The sequence below is a fragment of the Electrona antarctica genome, assembly GCF_951216825.1.
Source record: "Electrona antarctica genome assembly, chromosome: 7".
Classification (NCBI taxonomy): Eukaryota; Metazoa; Chordata; class Actinopteri; order Myctophiformes; family Myctophidae; genus Electrona; species Electrona antarctica.
Genome location: NC_136812.1, coordinates 45,256,658 through 45,277,161, shown reverse-complemented (window position 1 = coordinate 45,277,161; position 20,504 = coordinate 45,256,658). Strand labels below are relative to the sequence as shown.

The 20,504-nt window shown below is 41.0% G+C and overlaps 3 protein-coding genes across 5 annotated transcripts in view; 1 reads left to right on the top strand and 2 right to left on the bottom strand.

Moving 5' to 3' along the window:
• Positions 1-562: 562 nt before the first annotated feature.
• On the bottom strand, positions 563-7,058 carry polr2h (RNA polymerase II, I and III subunit H). Its single transcript, XM_079506712.1, has 6 exons — positions 6,857-7,058; positions 4,552-4,644; positions 3,497-3,580; positions 2,685-2,778; positions 1,861-1,944; positions 563-1,246 (listed from the first exon to the last, which is right to left on the bottom strand). The coding sequence occupies exons 2-6, from the start codon at positions 4,622-4,624 to the stop codon at positions 1,129-1,131; spliced, it is 453 nt and encodes a 150-aa protein (XP_079362838.1). The 5' UTR covers positions 4,625-4,644; positions 6,857-7,058; the 3' UTR covers positions 563-1,128.
• The window catches only part of armc9 (armadillo repeat containing 9), an 85,338-nt gene continuing 70,651 nt past the window's right edge, over positions 5,818-20,504 (top strand). For 2 of the 3 annotated variants that reach the window (XM_079506709.1, XM_079506707.1), the window contains exons 1-5: positions 15,383-15,500; positions 15,957-16,129; positions 16,947-17,072; positions 17,932-18,102; positions 20,228-20,383. In XM_079506709.1, coding sequence (XP_079362835.1) covers positions 16,055-16,129; positions 16,947-17,072; positions 17,932-18,102; positions 20,228-20,383 — 528 coding nt within the window. In that variant the 5' untranslated portion in view covers positions 15,383-15,500; positions 15,957-16,054. Of the gene's footprint in view, positions 6,324-11,443; positions 11,609-15,382; positions 15,501-15,956; positions 16,130-16,946; positions 17,073-17,931; positions 18,103-20,227; positions 20,384-20,504 lie in introns of those variants that run through there. The other variant, XM_079506708.1, reaches the window with a different exon arrangement.
• ccdc152 (coiled-coil domain containing 152) lies at positions 8,414-15,050 on the bottom strand. Its single transcript, XM_079506711.1, has 8 exons — positions 14,914-15,050; positions 14,430-14,535; positions 13,722-13,790; positions 12,815-12,879; positions 12,028-12,163; positions 11,432-11,559; positions 9,460-9,555; positions 8,414-8,853 (listed from the first exon to the last, which is right to left on the bottom strand). The coding sequence occupies exons 1-8, from the start codon at positions 14,977-14,979 to the stop codon at positions 8,713-8,715; spliced, it is 807 nt and encodes a 268-aa protein (XP_079362837.1). The 5' UTR covers positions 14,980-15,050; the 3' UTR covers positions 8,414-8,712.

The following is a 20,504-nucleotide window of genomic DNA, read 5'->3' as shown; positions in this document are numbered from 1 at the left end:
ACCTGTGAGATAAACCATCACAGACAAAATGGTACACAAATCCCATAAAATGGTCTCCTGTCCTAAGCGGGAACTGACTGATCTCGCTAACATCCTATCATGTTTACTGGTGCTAGATCCCACGAGAGTATGTTGCTGGGACTAGATTCTCTCCTTATTGGTCTCTCTGAAAAAAGCTAATTTAGTATGAAAATCTTGGGAAGATGGTGCGGCTTGATGTTTGGGTACAACATTTATTTCAGTGACCATGGCACTAAAAATGGTTCAGATTCTTCCAGTCTCCTAAAAAGGCAGCCACCTACTATGTACTTTACGGGAAGTAAACCGCAGATGGCATGTCTTTCTTTTTAGCCTTGGATAGGACATTCCACTCCTTCCTGCTCCCACTCCTCATCCAGTGTACCCAATTTTCCTTGGAACCTGAACTTGCATAATGCTCTCCTCCATTATGCAGACATTTTGCCTGCTTTTTGTTATCAGCATCGATATACTGTATGCACACAGATGTGTGTATGTGTATATATATATATATATATATATGAAACTGATCGTAACAGCAACCAAGCCAAACTCAATTATATACAATACATAAAAAAACATTTATTTACATATTCTATGACAAACACATAGAGCTAATGTTTTTCCATAATGTCACAGTCTTCAGTAAGTAGGCCATGTCATTAGAAGAACCCTTTTTTAAATGAAGGAATGAAAAAAATCCTTTGCCGAGAGTGCACAAATGGAATTGGTACTACTTGAAACACATTTCCATATCTCTTCTTTGCCGAGTAACAAATGGACCCTTATCCATTTGTACACTGTCAGTTATGCTGCGTTCACACTGGCAGCTACAAAGATACAGGCTACCATGTTTTTTTGTTGAGCTGGATTCAACTTATTACAAATATACAGATATGCCGTCTTTTGTATCTGCCGGTGTGAACGCAGCCTTAAATCAACACTGCAGATTCTACAGTGTAGATTTTTTTTGGGGGGGGGGGTCCACAAGATAACCCATTGAACACTCCCAGAGTTACAGACCCGTGAAAGGGTCCATTTGGACATCTGGGCCCCCCCCCCCCCCCAGACTCGACGCTGAGAACCATGGTGGTGAATGTAGCTAAGGTTTCAGAAGGCCAGTTTCTTCATCAGGAGATAAACCCTGGAGTCCACCTCAAAGCCGTGGAGATTGTTGGCGTCTCCCTGTAGCCTCATGAGGAGACCTCCGTAGGACACGTACGCAGCGCTGAAACAAGGATGGGGTCAAGACAGTCAAACTAAAACCACACAACATTAAAAGAACCATATAACTACAGTTCAGCAATGTTTAGCCCTAGCTCAATTATTCACGTATGTTTTGTAATGTTAAAAAACAACAAAAAACAACAATGCACTTGGGTAGCGCAGTGATAAAGTCCCTGCCCACCACCACAGAGGTTGTGCGTTCAAATCCACAGTGGTGCAACCGGCTTTGTTGCACCACTGTGGAGTAGCCACAGTAGAGTAGCCAAAATAGTTGGCTACTCTAAATATAAACAAAACAAAAAAACAATGCTTTTAGAGAAAATGGAAACCATGACATCAAAAGATGAAGCCACTAAAGCCATTAACAGTGAGTCGTGGGTCCGATTCCCGAAACCGGCGGCCTTTGACGCACGTCACTTCCAGTTTCCTGTCACTCTACTCTGTACTTCCCAATAAAAAGGCAGAAAACCCCCCAAAGATGTATCCAAAAATAAAAAAATAAAAGAGGTCCTTTAACGTTATCTGAATTGTGATCAATTAAACAAAGTAACATACTCCCTATACAGTACGATATATAATATTCTTTTCCATGAAAAGCCAGGATGCATAACTTACAGGCGTGTGGCAGCCTCTGTTGAAGTCTCGTCACCTTCGATCTTGTAGACCTTCCCGTACATCACGTAGTCAAACTGGTCCGCCCTGACAAATGAGAGCACAGCGAGATGAGCCTTTTTAGTCATCGATGACAGGATGACAGTAATGTAAATGGATGCCCTTGATCATACTACAGCGTCACACAAAAGTAGCAGATCTGTGGCTTCGCGCCACAGTTCGAGCTTGCACATCTTGACTGCTTCTTTTGCCATTTCTAATTTGAATCCTGAAAATTAACGGTTTTGTGTGGGCGTTTCAGGATATTCATATTCCTGGACCACATTTCTACTCATATTTAACAGTAGGCTCTGAACTTAAGGAGTGGAAACACTCCTTAAATTGCATATAATGGCGTCCTCATCTTTTCTGTTCTGGGGCATTCCGTGCCCCAGAACAGAAAAGACTAGACTAGAAAGATAAGAGTACCGCATTGATTCTGCACCATTTCAGGTAGCCAACGAAATGAATTGCATTTTTATAGCACTTTTCCAAGTGGTCAAAGCACTTTACAATGGTTCATTCATTCATACATTGGGAGGTGAAGCGGCAAACAGTCGAGGCCAGCTTCCTCACTTCCCACATTCACACACCGATGGTGGCAAGCTTCACACCGACCAACTCATTGGAGGTAATGTAGGGTTCAGTGTCTTGCCCAAGGAGGATGTGGACAGGAGGAGCCGGGATTCGAACCGCCGATCCAGGGATCATTGGACGACCTGCTCTACCTACTGAGCCACAGCCGCCCAAGTAAGTGAAATACAACAAACAAGCACTACTGTAGATACCTAGAGGGCCGGTCATCCTGAGGGTTATACTCCCCATCGTCGGGCGTTCCATCCTCATATAATGTACTGGCGATGACCAATCGGAATTTGTCACCTGGATGTGGAAGACACATGCATGTATTTTGAATTCATAACACACAGTATTTGCAGGTATTTCACATTTAACCCATTTAGACCTGACACCAACCAGATTCTACAAATGTCTTCTAAATCATGACAGTTTTCTGAAAAACTTGTTTCTATGTCAGTTGTGCTCAACCCTTTTCATGTCAAAGACCCCCAGAATTATCTGTATTTGGCCGCCGGCCCCCCATCTGAAAATATGTTGTTCCAGGGACCTCCCAGAAGAAAGGATTTGAGTTAAAAACGTTCGCTCTGAACGATTTGTGCCACATTTTTACGATTTTTCAAAAATTGCAGAAGTGCCGCGCTATGAGCTTGTAGATCTGCTATTTTTCAATAGTTAAAGTACAACATATAAAACACTAAAAGGGCTTCCCGCCCTGAATGGGTTAAAGGAGTAGTTCACCCAAGAAATTAGTTATTTTCTATCAATTGCGATGCAATGCGAGCTTGAACATCTGCTATATTCATTGCATGCGGAAGTATTATTGTGGTTAAAGTGGTTGACGCCGGCAATTTGCACTCTCAAAAAACAAATTGCTATCCTGCTCTTGATAGCAACTTTATTCTCAGATTTTGCTCATTTGTCTTTCGATAGATCATTTTCGTTCCATTTATAATATCAATCTTTCTTCTTCTCTTATGCATAAACACAATATTGTCAATAAAAATAAAACACTGCTGCTTACCAAGATCCACAGGATAGATCAGAACGTTCACATCCAGGATGAGATCCATTTTGAAGGATTCACTTTCACAGTGGAGACGTGACACTAGCAAAACAAGCAATCAAGGCATGACATTATCATTAAACTGTTTTAGAATTGACTGAAGGCAACATATTATAATACACATTACACATCTCCATAAATCAAGAAAGGAATGCTGTAGTTGCTCGATGACACATCTACAGATTTACTATGTTTGTTAAAGGGAAATTAATACAAAACACACAATATGTTCATTATGTTGGCTTGGTCACTGGTATTTAGTGCCAGCCAGGTGTTTCCTTGCCTGATTATTCGATTATATCGTTGCTGTTGGGCAGAAACCTCTTATCTCCATATTTTAACTTTTTGTGTGTGTGTGTGTGTGTGTGTGTGTGTGTGTGTGTGTGTGTGTGTGTGTGTGTGTGTGTTTTCATAAAATTAAAGCCCCACAAAAGTAGCAAATCTACAGGCGTGAAGCGACGCAGAGGTTTGCGCGCGAGAAAGGCGATATAACACCGGACCACAATGTTAACATAACAAGCCCTTGGGCGTTTTGTGTCATGCTTTTAGCATTGCTTGCGTAATTGTCCCTGCTGTACTGTTTGCAATTTGTTAATAAAGTATATATTAAAGAAATCACACCTGTGTGAAGTGAGGGGCACTCTTATCATTATACATCTCATCTCATGAACAACTGAATGTATGTGACTGGTTAGCCAATTTGCTCGTCTACATATGACGTAAATAATTTACGTCATATGTAGACGAACAAATCAGCTAAACCAATCACATTTTCCCTTCATTTTCAATGGCGTTTAATAATGTTTTAATTTTTAATTTACGTCATATTTGGCGGACATTTGACCTAATTTCTCCTTTCATTGTCAATGGCAAATATTGAGACATGTGGGGACAAGATTTAGCAGACATTTGACCTAATTTTCCCTTTCATTGTCAGTGGCAAATATTAAGATGTGTGAGGACAAAAGCTGTATATAGGAGGGGCTAACAGCCCTCAAAAATAAAATAATCACCTCTGTCAAACTTCTTTCCATCTGGATCAATGTCTTTCACGTCAAAAATATCTTCAAACAATATTCCAGCCATTTGTGTCCAGGGTTATGATCCTTCAGGGGATACAAGAAAGCACATGATTAATTTGGATATAGGAGAACTGGGAACTTCTACAGGAGGAGACTTGGGCAGTGGGAACGCTAATTAAGTGGGCACGTTGTAGGCATGTTTTTGTCTTAACCCATTCTGGGCGGGAACCCCTTTTGGTGTTAGCATTATGTTATGCTTTAGCTATTGAAAAATAGCAGATCTACAAGCTCATAGCGCGCCACCAAGTGGCACGCTACGAGCTTGTAGGTCTGCTGTTTTTGAAAAATCGAACAACGACTGACATAGAAACATAGCTTTTTCAGAAAACTGTCAGGATGTAGAAGACATTTTTAGAATCTGATCTCAGGTCAGAATGGGTTAAGGGAATAGTTCACTCAACAAAATGATTAATTTTCTTCTATAAATTACTCATCCCATGAGGCCTTGAATTCATGGAGATATTTTTGTTTTTCTCGCATCCTGAGGCTTCATGGGGTGTGTAATTGATAGGAAATAAGCCATTTTGGGGGTGAACTACTCAAACAATGCAACTCATTGTTCGTCATGACTGAGTTGGCCTCGGATTCAATTCTTATGTATCTATCTATGTATCTATCTTTGACTATGATATACATACCATAAATACAATAGTATTGTATCTATGATAGATATCATCTATACATAAGAAAATGTCAGACTGAGTCTATATTATAACATACCTATAGTATTAGTGATAGTTCTGGTCGATGGCTAATCATGGTTACAAATTGGTCTTAAACAATGTAAAAAAGTAGTGCCTAGTTCTCCCCCCAAAACACTTATCTCAAATGGGCAGTTATCTTGTTACCACCTTCTATTCTCCAAAATCTCAACGCAGTAGACTCGACTGACTGGTAAACTCTTGCCTCCTGGGCATTGGTTCTCAAAGTGAGGTCTGGGGACCCCCAGGGAGTTCCAGAAGCCCCCCAGCTAAATGATAGCTATGAAAACCCTTATGGGTCTGTAACTCATTATTTTGTATAATCTCAGAGTTAAATTAACATAGATTTTACAGTATAAATTGGGGTTCCAGATAGAAATGCCATTAAATGGGGGCCTGTAGCCAAATGCTAGCCGCAATTTGCAACTCTAGATTTTTTTTACAATGGGATGAATCTAGAGTTGCAATACCCTCCATTGACTCCCCACTCATCATTTTGCGTTTGTGATCTGCTGGTCTCAAACGACGTTAAACTCACCAACATTGCAGCTGTAGTCCAAGCTTGAATTTTTCTCTTTCGATCTGCAAAGCTTGTTTTTCATAAAAATCCCCCGTAGACATGTTATGAGCTACTTTCTGTCCAAAATATTCCACAAGTGATATTCCGAGCCGCCATTTTGCAATTCTGCGACGGGCCGTAAAACAAGACGTGAGGGGGAGAGCTTGTTTAATAGAATCTTACCTGCGCAGGTAAGACACCCAAAGAAGAAGCCGACGCAGCGCGACGCCCCGTCACGCACGGCCTTCTATTAAACAAGCGCTCTCCCACACGTCTTGTTTTACGGCAGGTTGAAAAAATTCAAAATGGCGGCTCGGAATATCACTTGTGGAATATTTTGGACAGAAAGTAGCTCATAACATGTCTACGGGGGATTTTTATGAAAAACAAGCTTTGCAGATCGAAAGAGAAAAATTCAAGCTTGGACTACAGCTGCAATGTTGGTGAGTTTAACGTCGTTTGAGACCAGCAGATCACAAACGCAAAATGATGAGTGGGGAGTCAATGGAGGGTATTGCAACTCTAGATTCATCCCATTGTAAAAAAATCTAGAGTTGCAAATTGCGGCTAGCCAAATGCATGATTGCATCATGTCAAACTGGGGGTCTTTGAAATTTTGAAAGAATCACTGCTAGAGCTGCAAAATTCTTCTCATAATGGGGGTCCCCAGGAAAAACCTGTTCAAATGGGGTCGGCGCCTCGGCAGGCTAATAAATGTAAATTTGGGGGTTCTTGGCATGAAAAAGTTTGAGAGCCACTGTTCAGTACTGACATGTACCCTCCACTACAATGGCACCACCGAGTGATGTTTCACAGTTATGTAAGTTGTGTAGCTCTGGTCCATAGCTCTAATGCGGCTTAGAGCTATGGACCAGAGCTAGTACTTGTGAGACTTTGCATTTCAATTTTGTCTTTGCTTTAGCCGTTAGCATTAGCTCGTGTTGTGCTCGTAAACGGTTTTTTCAACACAACTTACCTCAGAATGAGATGAAGTTGACACTTTTTATGCCCAGTACTGTTCGCTATTGCTTTGTGCCAAAGCACAGATCAACTCTGATGGCTGACAATCTATATGACACACTTTTTCATACATGCATTCATAATGTAAACCATTCATTCATATACATTCACAAATCACACTGACTGCGCCGCGCGAACGCTCACACAATGTGGTCAACAAATGAATGGTTCCGGTTGAAGCCTTCAACCGGAAGGTTTTCTTTGGAAAACCAGTTCAGTGCATTAGCGCCACCTACTGGGCTGGACCATATGGGTCCATAGCTCAAATGCGTTGCATTTAGATAGATTAGATCTAAATGCAATGCATTAGAGCTATGGATAGGCTGGACTGTGTGTGGAGTGTGGACCCTGGATCAAGAGATCATTATCAAAGCAAATTTCCCCAAACATGGCAATGTAAATACACAGATTTAGGTGAAGTGCCCTTGAACAAGGCATTGAACCACTACGATGAAATGTGTTCTATGAGCAGGGCCTGGCTGGAAACAAGTTCTTGAGCTTAGCCCAGATACCCTGGGTAAATATAGTAATCATTTCATTTCATTTCATTTCAGGTTGGTGATTATTTCTTAGTTTCTCCAATTTGGAGAAATGTGCCAAAATGTGCCAACCTTCCTGCAGATTTCCTCAAGAGACATGACAATGAAAATCTAATGGTGTTGACTTGTAATCCCACTGACGTCCAACGGTCCATTAGACAATTACAATTAAATATTTCAAAAAGGATAATATATATGTAATAAAAGATTAGTGGAGATAGGCTGTCTGTGCACAAGACGAGTACCACAGACGAATAACAGTCTAAGTCCACACTATTGATCCATAATATATAAATGATAGATAAGGGTTCAGGACAACGAGGCCTTTTCGTGGAGGGGTCAGTCTGAAATGTGGACTTAAGACTGTTTTTCGTCTGTGGTACTCAGTCAATGACCAGCACCTCTATAGGCCTACTTGGTGCATGGTTCTCAATGATCCAGGGACCACCAGTGGTCCTTGGCCTTGATGGTGACATAACTAAGGTATGCTTAATTCAAGGTAGGTATAAGGTCAATAACGGGTCTAAAGGATTTAGAACAGCAGTTGTAATAGAGAAATAGCAGTTTTGCGCACTCTGCTTGCGCACAAGTAGGCCATGTGTGGCCTACCTGTGTGCAAGGCGCAAGTTTGCACCTCAACAGAGTGCATTTCTAGTTCTCAACCTGTGGTGGGCCTTGAGAAACTGAGGACATTGCAAGTGGGCCCCCTAAATTATTGGTGAAACGCCACAATCTTATTGATAACATTAATATAAAAAAGTAATGTAAAAACAAATATTGGTATAACCTTGAAAAATGAATTTTCATTGTGATGAATATGAATTTTAAAGTAGACTAATGAAAGCCGGGACACGATCAATTGATTGCTCATTAAAATAACATCACTAATGTACCCCAGCTTGTGAATCTGCAAACACAGTTATTTTTCCTTCCTAGTAATCATTTATTATTCAATGAATTGTTTGTTTCTGCAAACTGACACTTTCTCTAAAATACATACAACTCTAAAAACAAAAACAACTCTCAGATGTGTCAAAGGCCATCACAACTGCAAACTGCCAACAAACCAAAAAAGTTGCACACTGGCCTCAAAAGGCTCGTTTATATTATACAACAACAAAATCAACATATTCACGAATGAAACGTGTGGATATGACAATCGCTTTTCTTTCACAGTCCGTTCTTGTTGTAGCCTATACAACATGGTAACTAGCCCTGCTAAGTCTGGCATGGCTATGGCTACCATGACATGGCTACTAAAAAACATACAAAGCTACATCTTCATCCTCTTCAGACGGTTGTCAGTGGAGGCACTGGCACGCTGCTGCTGCTGCTGGTGAGCTTCCAGTTCCTTGATTCGCTGACGCAGAGCCTCACTCTCCCTGTTCTTCTCCTCTTGTAAGCACTGTAGCTTCTGAGAACATGAACACAAAACACACACAAAGAGGAGGCAAAAACTACATACATCATAGGTCACATGTACTGTACAGATTGTGGGGCTTAAACCCATTTAGACCTGAGGCCGATTCTTTAAAAAAAAAAGGCTTCTAAATCTAAAACCGTTTTCTGAAAAACGTATGTTTCTATGTTAGTGGTTCTCAACACTTTTCTTTTTTTTTATGTTTTTTTTTAAATCCTTTTGAATGTCATGGTCAAGGACCCCCGGAACCCCCCCAGAAGCAAGGATTTGAGTTAAAAACGTTCGCTCTGAAACAATATATATTAAAAGATGTGCATCACATTTTCACGATTAAAAAAAAAGCAGATCTACAAGCTTGTATCACGGCCCTTGGTGCCGCGCTATGAGCTTGTAGATAGTATAGTATAGTATAACATAATGCTTAAAACACCAAAAGAGGTTCCCGTCCTGAATTGGTTAATATCTCAATCGTGAATTGTCATTTTCTTTTGAAAATGTATACATTATTTCCTTGTGTGGTTAAGAATGCGAGTGTCAACTTGTTTGGATGATCTCCTTGAACAAAAGACTTGTACAGCAGCAGGTGTGGTAACTGCTCACCCTCTTGAACATGTGCTGAGGAAACACACAGGAGCACTGGTGCTTCTCCTGACCGCGTTGTGCTGCATTCTGCATCTTGCTGAGCTTTGTCCCAAACTGCCACAACAGAGAGAGGTTTACATTATCACGACATGTCTAAAACAGCGACGCCAGGTTTAACGTGATTCATTCAAACTTCAAAGTAATGAATGTTCTCCCGAGACAATCAAAACACCAACCTAACTAGAAAAAGTGCCCTTCTGGGCACAGGTCTCCACCAGGAGGATGTTTGTGTGTGTGTGTGTGTGTGTGTGTGTGTGTGTGTGTGTGTGTGTGTGTGTGTGTGTGTGTGTGTGTGTGTGTGTGTGTGTGTGTGTGTGACGCGGCTTGGCCTGTTGTAGCGCCACCATGAGGCTGATTTGAAAACTGTCAAGTGGCATTTCTTCCTCAGCCTAGTGGGAATATGCATGCACAGTTTCACCGCAATCGGATGCTGCGTTGAGTAATTGTGGCAATTTGTACAAAACGGGTACAAAGCGGGCTACTCCTGAAAGGTTTAGAAGCCAATCGTAGTCAATGAAGGTGGATTATGAGAAATCAAACAAACGCGTCTTGATCACATGACTATGGAGAGCATGTGTACCGATTTGCGTGAAATTTGGATAAAATCTGAAGGTGTAATATTAGAAAATGTGTTTTACATATGTCGGCCTCCTGGTGGCGCTATAAAGAGCAGATGTGAAAAATTCCAGGCAAAGGTTTTTCCTTGGCCTCTAGGGAGTTGGCATACAAAGTTATCCACAGATCCGTGCAGTTAGAGGTAAAAACACTTTTCGGCGAGTTATAGCGCCACCATGAGGCTGAGTTGAAAATGTTCACGTGGCATTTCTTTCTCGACCTAGTGGGAATGTACGTGCACAATTTCACGGAAATCACACGATGTGTCCATGATTTGCAGCATTTTGTTTGAAACTGAGCACTCCTGCAAACTTTGAAAGCCAATCTTAGCCAATCTGGATGGAGTCTGAGAAATCTGAAAGACCCGTTTCGTTGAATGGCTCTAGAGAGACTGTGTACCAATTTGCGTGATGTTTGGACAAAATCTGTAGGTGTACCGGCCAAAAACTTGTTTTGCACAAAGCGGCCTCCTGGTGGCGCTATAACAGGCCGTTCTGGAAATTCTGGGGCAGAGGTTCATCGTTGGCATCCAGGGAGTGTGTGTGCAAAATTTGACATCGACCAGGTTAACGGTGCCGGAGATTAGCTGTTCACAGACGGACGGACACACGGACACACGGACGGACGGACACACGGACACACGGACGGACGGACGGACGGACGGACGGAGTGCAAAACATACTCTCTCCCCATGCCTTCGGCCTGGTGGAGACAATTATGCTGTAAGAGGCAGACAGGTGGTAAAACATACAAATATACGGATAGTCAACTCCCGCCTGCAGTTCACCAATGCACCAGATGCCATCACAGATGTCACCCTCCATTGAATTCATACAGGTGTGACTTTGCATGTGTAGTGCATTTCTGATCTGTTCTGATGGGTTTGTTGTACTTTGTATTGATGCTGAGAGTCTGAGATCCTCTCAGAAGAAATCTGTGGCCTTGGCATGGATTTTTGATTATGAATAGTTCAAGGATTCCATTCATGATATGAAAAGATTGCAGGGCCACAGGGTAATTAAAGACACAGGCTGTGAGCACAAAAAGGAGCGTACCAAGGATAGACCCCTGGGGGATTCGGCTCAACAAAGTATATAGTGTTTAAGAGTGGTTAAATGTTGAACTTTGCATGGTAATTTGCTTGTTTGCTGCCTTAATTGTCTCTTCTAGTGAAGTGCTGCTGTGCTCATAATTAAGTATAATATAATGATGAATATAATTTACTTTACAAATCACATCACAATCATTATACAAATAATAATAATAATAATAATAATAGTAAAAAAAAGTAAAATAAAAGTGTTGTTCTCTTTACCTCCAACTGCAGCTTTAGAAGTTCACTCTGACTCTCCCTCTCCTGAGTGCGTAACTTGTTGTTCAGCTCCTCCATGTCAGCCACCTTGATTTCCAACACCTTCTTCAGCTCTGCATCCTTAACCGCCACTGCAAAGAAAGGACAACGGCACAACTTCCAGATGAAAAGGCATTTCCAGTGAGTATCTCACTTCTGTATTGTGACATATTATTTCAGAGTGACACAGGATCTGCAGGAAAGTCGGTGTGTCTCCCAACATGGAGTATTCTGTGTCACATGCTGAAGCTAGCTGATTTACAAGCTCACAACACAGTGATGTGTTGGGTTATTTTTCAAGCAGTGAATAATAATAATAATAATAATAATAATAATAAAAATATTCCCATCTTTCATCCTTACTGTATTTATCCCCTTTTGTCTAATTTCACTTGCTTGCGATGTACTGTAGGTTATGATTATAGACCATGTTTCTTTAGTAAACCAGTTGGCTTTGTGTAGTGTATGCTCTATAAATGTGAAGGATTCATTTGATGGATTTACTTGATATACAGCACTGTTAAAGTGTCTATATTCTGTGGATCATCAATCTGGCTTACGCTGATAGAGGAAATCCCTACGGCGTTCTTCAAACTCAGCCTTGTTCTGCTGTCTGAGATCCTCCAGCTCCACCTCGTGTATCTCTTCCTCTGCTCTCATGTCAGCAAGCAGCATCTGCATCTTAGCCTCGTGGAACTGGCAACACAGGAGACCACAGAACACAGTCACAGCATCCACGTTTAATCTAATTAAATATCTAATGTTGCTAATGTTACCAACATTAGCCTTGATGACCTTGCAGGCTTATATAAGCAAATAAAAGGTTTAAAAGGTTCCCATCCTTCCTCTTCGCCTGCCCTGCCCCAAAGTTATTAGCGCAGCCGCGCCCGGCAGCCGGCGAAAACTAGAGTTCTCAACAGGCCCGAAAATTAAGGCCCGGCCCTACTTCGGCCCTCATCAAACCCTGTACACTCAAGACACTGCCCCCGCTGCCACCCTTACATCTCCATATATGGAGCTGACCTGTTGATCTGACCTTATCAAACCCTGTACACTCAAGACACGCTCCATATAAGGCCAGTACAGAATTCATTCCATATATTGATCTGACCCCCATGCCAAAGTGCCAGTGCTCGTCCAGCTGTCACCCAGGCGGATGCGTGCACGCTTCTTACCCTCAGGCATCTTACTGGTAGATAGTCTGTATGCCAGGTCCATTTGTTGACCTGGCATCCTATAGTTTGTAGCCTATATTTTCAACATAGATTATTTCTTTTTGGATATAGTACTGTTTAGACTGTAGTGTAGGTGAAAGCCAAAAGATGAATTTAAAGATTCTCTCCTGACCTCTGTTGTCTGCTTATTCTGTTCTCTCATGTCAGCCACAGCGTCCTTCAGCTTCTCATTGTTCTCTGCAATATAAACAGAATGTCTGTGTCATCAGGATAAAGAAGCCAATGCAGATCCTTACATGGAGTTTTCTCTGCAGATTAATTTAGCAATGGTGTTTGATGTATCTGTGCACGATTCTTGCTCTAATGTGAATCTCAATTTTCCTCCACAAGAACTGAGATAACATCAAAGAGCTTGACTTAAACCTCTTAAGTCGCCTTCACACCAGAAAGCTTTACTGCGATTAAAACAAAACCTGCTGAACATTGCTGGAAAGTGCGCTTCGTTTGGCAGGTGTGAAGGCTCATTCGAATCCTAATGCGCATCAAAGAACCGCATTCTACTCTGCCAAAAAACGCTTCCAATCGCACTTGATTTTGATTCGTTGCAGGTGTGAATGCAATCCACAGCAAATAAAGGAAATGAAGCAAACAATGTGGCGGGTGAGGAAGTGGTTGATATATGTTTTTGTTTTGTAATAATAATCAAGGTCTACAAAGTAACTAAAGTGTTGAAATGAAATAAAGTAAAAATACAATATTTGCCTCTGAGATGTAGTGGGGTACAAGTAAAAGTACTGGAAATTGGAAATGCTCAAGTAAAGTGTAAATACTTAAGTACAATACTTAAGTACATGTACTTAGTTAGTTTCCACCACATAGGCAACAAAATATACTGTAGTCTTGTTTAGATTATTATTATTATTACAGATATGGAGAAGTATATGGTGTTCTACTATAGAACCGCAAAGCTTGCTTTAAACTAAGAAACAGAACAGAATCAAGCTTTAGTATCTTGCTTGATTCTGTTCTGAAGCTTTAGTCTAAAATTGCTTAATGTACAATGTATGTGACACACATACCTCTGAGTTTACACTGCTGCGTGACAGCGTTCTGGAGTCCTGTCACTAGGCTTAGCATATCCTGTTTGTCTGCAACACAGTCCACAACAACAAGTATGTGTCAGACTAGTGATTTCAGGTGAAATGTCAACATAAATAAATGCATGTGAGCTCGGCTCCTAAAGCCCAAACCACAAGGGTCACCATGCAACTCCTTGGGTCCAAACGGTTGCGAGGACTTGCATGGTGACCCTTTGGTGTGGTTAGGGCTTTAGATGGGAACGCAGAGGACAAATGTCCATATGGAGCTCAATAAAATATAACTTTCTCTAAAAAAACATGTTAGTAAGGCTATTTTCTGTACCAGCCACTCTGGCTGGTTACTGGTTTTTTTTTTAATAAATATTTTTGTTTTAGTTAATATATACGGTAGATAAAGAGGCTGGTGAATGTGATTTATCAGCCAAAGCCATGGTCAACCATATAACTGTAAAAGCTTTCAACAGTCAAACAAGACCACAAGAGGGCGACAAAGACCGAAATGTACAGTACAAGTTGAAGTTAGTTCATATTATGCAGCTAGAAACTCATGACACGTGAAAAAAAACTATTATCAAACTCATCCTCACCTCAACTTAAACAGTAGGCTATACAAATTATGTAATTAAAAAACTCATCATGAACTTAAAACACGATACAGACTAAATACAATTTAATGAGTAAACTCACCCTCAGTTAAACATTTCTCTTTAGAGAGAGATAGTCTCAGAGCTCTGTCATTGTCATCCAGCTTCATGTCCAAAAGGATGTTGCGGCCATTCAGTTCTATTATTTTCTATTGGAAAACAATAGATTTGTTATACGATTTTGTATTGAATTGAATATGAAGGACACAAATGTGGGAACAAGCCACTGGCTAACTTGGGTTTAAATCAGTAGCTGAAATTTGTAGTTTGTACTTTCCTGTGAGTATTCAATCAAGCAACCAACCGATATCAATCAATCAAAACAGGAATTCGAATGCAAATATGATGCATTGAATCTTTCAATATTCATTTGTCGTATAATCCTGTTAAATGTAGGTCAATGTTGTGTTGTTTGTTCTTGTGTGAATTCATTAGCACATTAGATTAGCATAGATTTAGCCTATATTTAGACTAATAATATGCATGTCAAACTGGGGGGTCCATGAAATAAAACGGGTTGAATTTACCTTTTCTAACTGAACGAAGCGGTCCGTGAGCTTGTCGACATCAACCCACGTGGAGTTGAATGCCATGCTTGCTTTCAGTCGCTCTGACAAATTAATAATAGTTAGTATACCGGTATATAGTGTGAATAATATTTATCGATGAGCTACAAGTTAAGTCAAGTGTGCGTGGGATTCACATTCAGCCCGTGCTGCGGCGCCATAGAGTAATAAATGGAGCGCGTGTGTGCTGCGCCGTGGCGGTAGCCTACTTCCGTCGCGCGCCAAAGATAGAAAATGTAGTAATAGTTTAAGTAAACATCTTAATTTGGTTGATTTGTATTCCTTTAAAATGATTTTCATCATCGTGTTGTAGTAAACTTCTCACTCCGAGTCTGTAGGCGGCAGTAATGCACCCGGTAGAAGACAGAGGGACTGGTTGCTAGGCGTTTTGTTGTGGCGTCCTGTTGCTAGCCGCCATGTACCATGGTTTATTTATCTGTGTGGTTCATGAATAGCACTATGGATTGTATACTTACACATTACTTATCATTACCGACACACTGTCATATGAACTAACATCCACGGGCAAAGACATGTTGGTGTAAAAGGTGAGACAATAATAGTTGCTAACATTTTCTTGACTATAGCAGCAGCAGCATCAGTACTTGTAGCCTGTGTAGCTATCTAAACTTACCATCTGCTTGCTACCTACTTAGCATCTTGCCATTGTTGACATGTCTTTACTAGTCATTGCACTTAAAATTAAAGCGTTTATCACTAATATTCAGTGAATTGGATATGAATGGAGAGCAGCCATAGGCTTTCTTGGGTTTAGGTTTAAACTCTCTTAGCAGACCTTGTATTGAACTGTACTTTCCTGTGCCCCCCCCCTGCAAACTGTTAATAAAGTATTCTATCAATCAATCTAAAGGCCAGAAAATGTTAGTACACAAATACAACCAAACGTTGTGGGCTAATGAAGCTGCTTGTTGTCCTGTCAAGAAGTCGAGCTGTTCAGAAACAAAGCAACAGCAAACTAAAGTTCTCATGCATTTCTTCTGCAGCTTCTGAGGAGAGTGGTGGTCATCACCATCGGTGTTGTTATTACTATGGAAAGCTGTGTGATGGGCCTGTATAACCTATAGGCGTTGTTGGTGTTCCCATGAGCTCCAGGGAAGCAGGCGAGATGGGAGACATCTTAGCCAATGAGGCTGATCTTCTTACCATGATCAAGGAGGTATGAAATATGAACGGGACCCATACAATTGTGTCCGTGAGCCACAAATGGGTCCCGACCCACTGTTTGGGGAACAGTGCCCTAGCCTAGGGGGTCCTCAGAGTTACTACTGCCAAGGAAACAGTGCCCTAGCCTGAGGGGTCCTCAGAGTTACTACTGCCAAGGAAACAGTGCCCTAGCCTGGGGGGTCCTCAGAGTTACTACTGCCAAGGAAACAGTGCCCTAGCCTGGGGGGTCCTCAGAGTTACTACTGCCAAGGAAACAGTGCCCTAGCCTGGGGGGTCCTCAGAGTTACTACTGCCAAGGAAACAGTGCCCTAGCCTGGGGGGTCCTCAGAGTTACTACTGCCAAGGAAACAGTGCCCTATAGCCTAGGGGGGTACTGCCAAACCCATGTGTGATAGGGACTTGAATCATTTTTATTTTTACATCAACCACTTGAATGGGTGAATGCAATGCGCAATCTGTGTAAAGCGCTTTGGATAAAAGCGCTAGATAAATGCACCATTTACATTCACAATATATTCTAGGCTTAAATATAATATGTTTAAAAAATTGAAGTCCCACTGTATCTCTAAAGGTGTATATGCTCTCTATTTGAATTGTACTATTTGTTTGTTCTGTAATTAAAAAGAGAGAAGTCCTCCCACAGGCTCAGCTCCACAGTGTTTCATTTATTTTAAAACACAGATATCCAAAAACACAACGTTTCGGCCATAGTAGGCCTTCATCAGGTAACAGGTGCGCAACCTACTCATTTTTAAACTTTGTTTGTTCTGTACCCATCTTTTTTTTCTTCTTCTTCTTTTTTTCACCAGTACCTAAAGTATGAGAAATTTGAAGACACAGTCTACAGCTTTGACAAGGAGTGCAAAAACAAAGGCAAGCTTGTGTCCAAGCCTCAAGGAGACAAACTTAAAGACTCCAAGAATATTATCGTTCAGGTAAAAATCATACTTTTGTCCTCCTAATATTATCCTAATAACCCAGTGGTTCTCAACCAGTGGACTGGGGACCACCAGTGGTCCTTGAGGGGGTTTCAGGTGGTCCCCAGCTACATGAGAAAATGTACATTTTACAAAATTTGCATGACAAGAAGTCTACACAATTATGTAAAATAATTATTTTGATCAACGTTTGCCTGTTATCTCTCCTATGGTACCACATCATAAAACTATGGACCAACTTATCCAACAATAACAAAATATTACTTGTGATGTGACAATAAAGCTGTTTCTGATTCACAAAGTCACTGGAAATCTGCACCCAAATCCCATACTATCCCAATACATAAGAAAACATAAAATGCTGACCCTTTAGCCACGGAAATGAATGTTAACTCGACATTAGGACCTTGTGTGCACTGTGTTAGTCCGTATTTTTCAATAGAATTTAATCCTGTCTGTGCCTGCCCTATACGCTGTTTTATTTCCTCGTTTACATGTGATACCGGCTTTCACCTGCACCAAGTGCCGCTACAAGCTATGAGCTTGTAGATCTGCTATTTTTTGAAAAATCGTGAAAATGTGGCGCAAATCTTTGAATATATATTCTCTCAGAGCGAACGTTTTTAACTCAAATCTTTGCTTATGGGGCGTCCTTGGAACAACATATTTTCAGATGGGGTCGGTGGCCAATTACATACTATAATTCTGGGGGTCCTTAACATGAAATAGTTTGATAACCACTGACAGAAACAGGTTTTTTTCTGAAAACTGTCATGATTTAGAAGACATTTGTAGAATCGAACTTAGGTGTAAATGGGCTAACCAACCTGCTCCCGTTGACTTGCCACCGCTGCAGAGAGACCTCCTCAGCTCCTTCGACGACGGAGACCACCAGGTGTTCTTTGAGCTGTGGACCGAGAACGTCCCCTCCGACCTCAGGGACATGGACACCGAGGCCCAGAGGCTCGAGTTCTATCTTCAGATCCATTTTGCCATCTACCCCCTGAGGAGCCACCTCGGAAGACCCGTATGTACACTATGTTTATACTGAGGAGCCAGTATATTATACTGAGGAGCCACAACGCGACGCTTCGCGCAGCGTTGTGAACTTCAGGTTCACTAGTGTCCCCGGGTGAATTTCTGTTTGGGTCACAGGCTAAAATGTGTGTGTACAAACTGGTGTACACTATTATTACACTAATCACAATATTGTTGTAATCGTCATAAAACGTTTCCATGTTGAAAATATGAATATTTTCAAAAATAGTGGAAATGGCAGACCTACAAGCTCGGCTATTTCCACTCTTTTCTTTTTTTTCCATTAGATACTGGTATGTCACTAATTTCTTTGCATTGTCATATCTGCCCCGTGCGACTTCCAAGCCTAAAAGGAAAAACAGAAATATAATTTGGAAAAAAAAAAACTAACCAGGTGCTCGGCGGAGATATAAACATGTGATGATCATAAAAAGGTGCTCACATGGATCAAACGGGATCAAGGCATAAAGAAAAAAGAAACGATCCGGGCACTCAAGGTTAAAATAAGGAGGATAAAATTAAAAAGGCAACTGCCAACATGTTTCGACCTAACCAGTCTTCATCAGGGCAAAAATGAAATATAATTTGTTTTCATAAGTTGCAGACAGTGTTCAATGACAAAAATACAATTAAATCACAATCACAACTCAACACTATGCGAAGCACTACTGTATGTAAGCCATCACAACCATATTATAAGCATCTATCGAGTGCATTCCAATTTTGGAATCAGTATAATCGGAATATAATATTATACACTAATACGTGTATCAGTTCAAACTTGTAAGTGGTTGAATACTGCCTGTCCAGTCAGTGTAGTCTCATAACGATCACAAACACAGATAATGCATACTTATATTATATTTCATAGCACATTATTACACATGCATTAGGCGTGCATACTTTTAGTAAACTAAATAATGCGTGTGCATTGACTCGGTATCAAAATATGTCCGCTCATTCTAGACATACAGTATGTATTGTATGTCATGATAAGTCAGACAAGCATTTCAAATCATCCTTGGCCACTAGATGTCCGCGTTGCACTATGGTAGCATCCATTTATCAACGATACAGTACTTCATTGAGCAGTTTGATTTGATGAAGTGCTTAGATAAAGTGGAGGTGTGCTATTTGCAGGGCTGTCACGATTACACATTTAAGTTGACGGTTAACTATAGACGAATAACAGTTTAAGTCCAAATTTTAATCTGACCCCTCCACTCAAAGACCTTGTTGTCCTGACCCCTTATCCATCATTTATACATTATGGATAATTAGTGTGGACTTAATTCGTCTATAGTACCCTATACAAATCATTGCGATTAACGATTAATTTAATTGTGTTTTGGGCATTGGAAATTGGAACGTTATGAATAGGGCATAGCAGTGGCTGTGGGTTTTCGGGTTCCATTGGAAAAATTATCCATTCATTTTTCCCATAGAGATTTACAAAAATATTGACATAAATTATTTTAACCCGAGAATCAATCCATCCAGGATCCTTGTGAATCATGCCCATAAAACCTTTGATTCTGTGAACAGAATCAAAGGTCTACTATGTCATTATAGTTGGAAATATGCAACGTCCATAATTATCCAGAAAGTATTACGTGGTTAAAAACTGTCATACCTCTCTTGATCATCACTGCCTGTCCTGACCCTTGTGTCTTGCATCCTTAGGCTAGAACAGTGGGTCCCAAACCTTTCAGGTCGAGACCCAAAAGAGAGATTACATGTTTGCCTGGCACCCAAACTAGTGAAAATAGCAGATCTACAAGCTCGCAACGCATCATATTTTCACTACTTAATTATATATATTCTTTTAATTTTATTCATGGAATTTCTTAGATTTGTTTGTTTTGAAATGTATTAAATACTTTAAATCTTTTTCAAAATAATCTTTTTAATCTATTTTTAAAAGTAGGAAAAGAAACTTATTTTTTTTTATTCCAGTCGTGACCCATACAAATATTCCGTGACCCACCAGTGGGTGCGCTAGAATGTGCAGGATCGTTCTGGGTGCTTGGGGGTGGTTGGGTTTTTTATCATATCGGCTCATTCACCTGTCTCCCTCTCTCTCTCTCTCTCTCTCTCTCTGTACCTATAACCAGGACCAGGCTGCGTTCGAGGAGAGGATCCCCCGCTTCAGGCAGTACCTGGAGACGTGCGGGGCAGCGCTGAGTCAAACCACCGAGTTCCTGCCTTACTACGCCCTGCCGTTTGTCCCAAACCCCACCATCCACCCCTCCTTCAGGGAGCTCTTCCAGGTGCCCTGGCACATTTCCTCTCCGGGCACATTCCTTCCGAGTAGCTTGATATGCCCCGAGTGTGTTGTTGCCGATCAGTGCCGTTGCTTTCCCTTGGGGACAGTGTGTGCCCCTATAGACT

Coding starts and splice junctions, on each gene's coding strand:
- polr2h (XM_079506712.1), bottom strand. CDS start 4,624: ATGGCTGGAATATTGTTTGAAGATATTTTTGACGTGAAAGACATTGAT. Junction 1,945..2,684: donor CAGGATGACCGGCCCTCTAG/GTATCTACAGTA, acceptor CTCATTTGTCAG/GGCGGACCAGTTTGACTACG. Junction 1,247..1,860: donor ACAGAGGCTGCCACACGCCT/GTAAGTTATGCA, acceptor TCCTTGTTTCAG/CGCTGCGTACGTGTCCTACG.
- ccdc152 (XM_079506711.1), bottom strand. CDS start 14,979: ATGGCATTCAACTCCACGTGGGTTGATGTCGACAAGCTCACGGACCGC. Junction 14,536..14,913: donor GCTTCGTTCAGTTAGAAAAG/GTAAATTCAACC, acceptor GTTTTCCAATAG/AAAATAATAGAACTGAATGG. Junction 12,164..12,814: donor AGAATAAGCAGACAACAGAG/GTCAGGAGAGAA, acceptor CTGTGTTGCCAG/TTCCACGAGGCTAAGATGCA.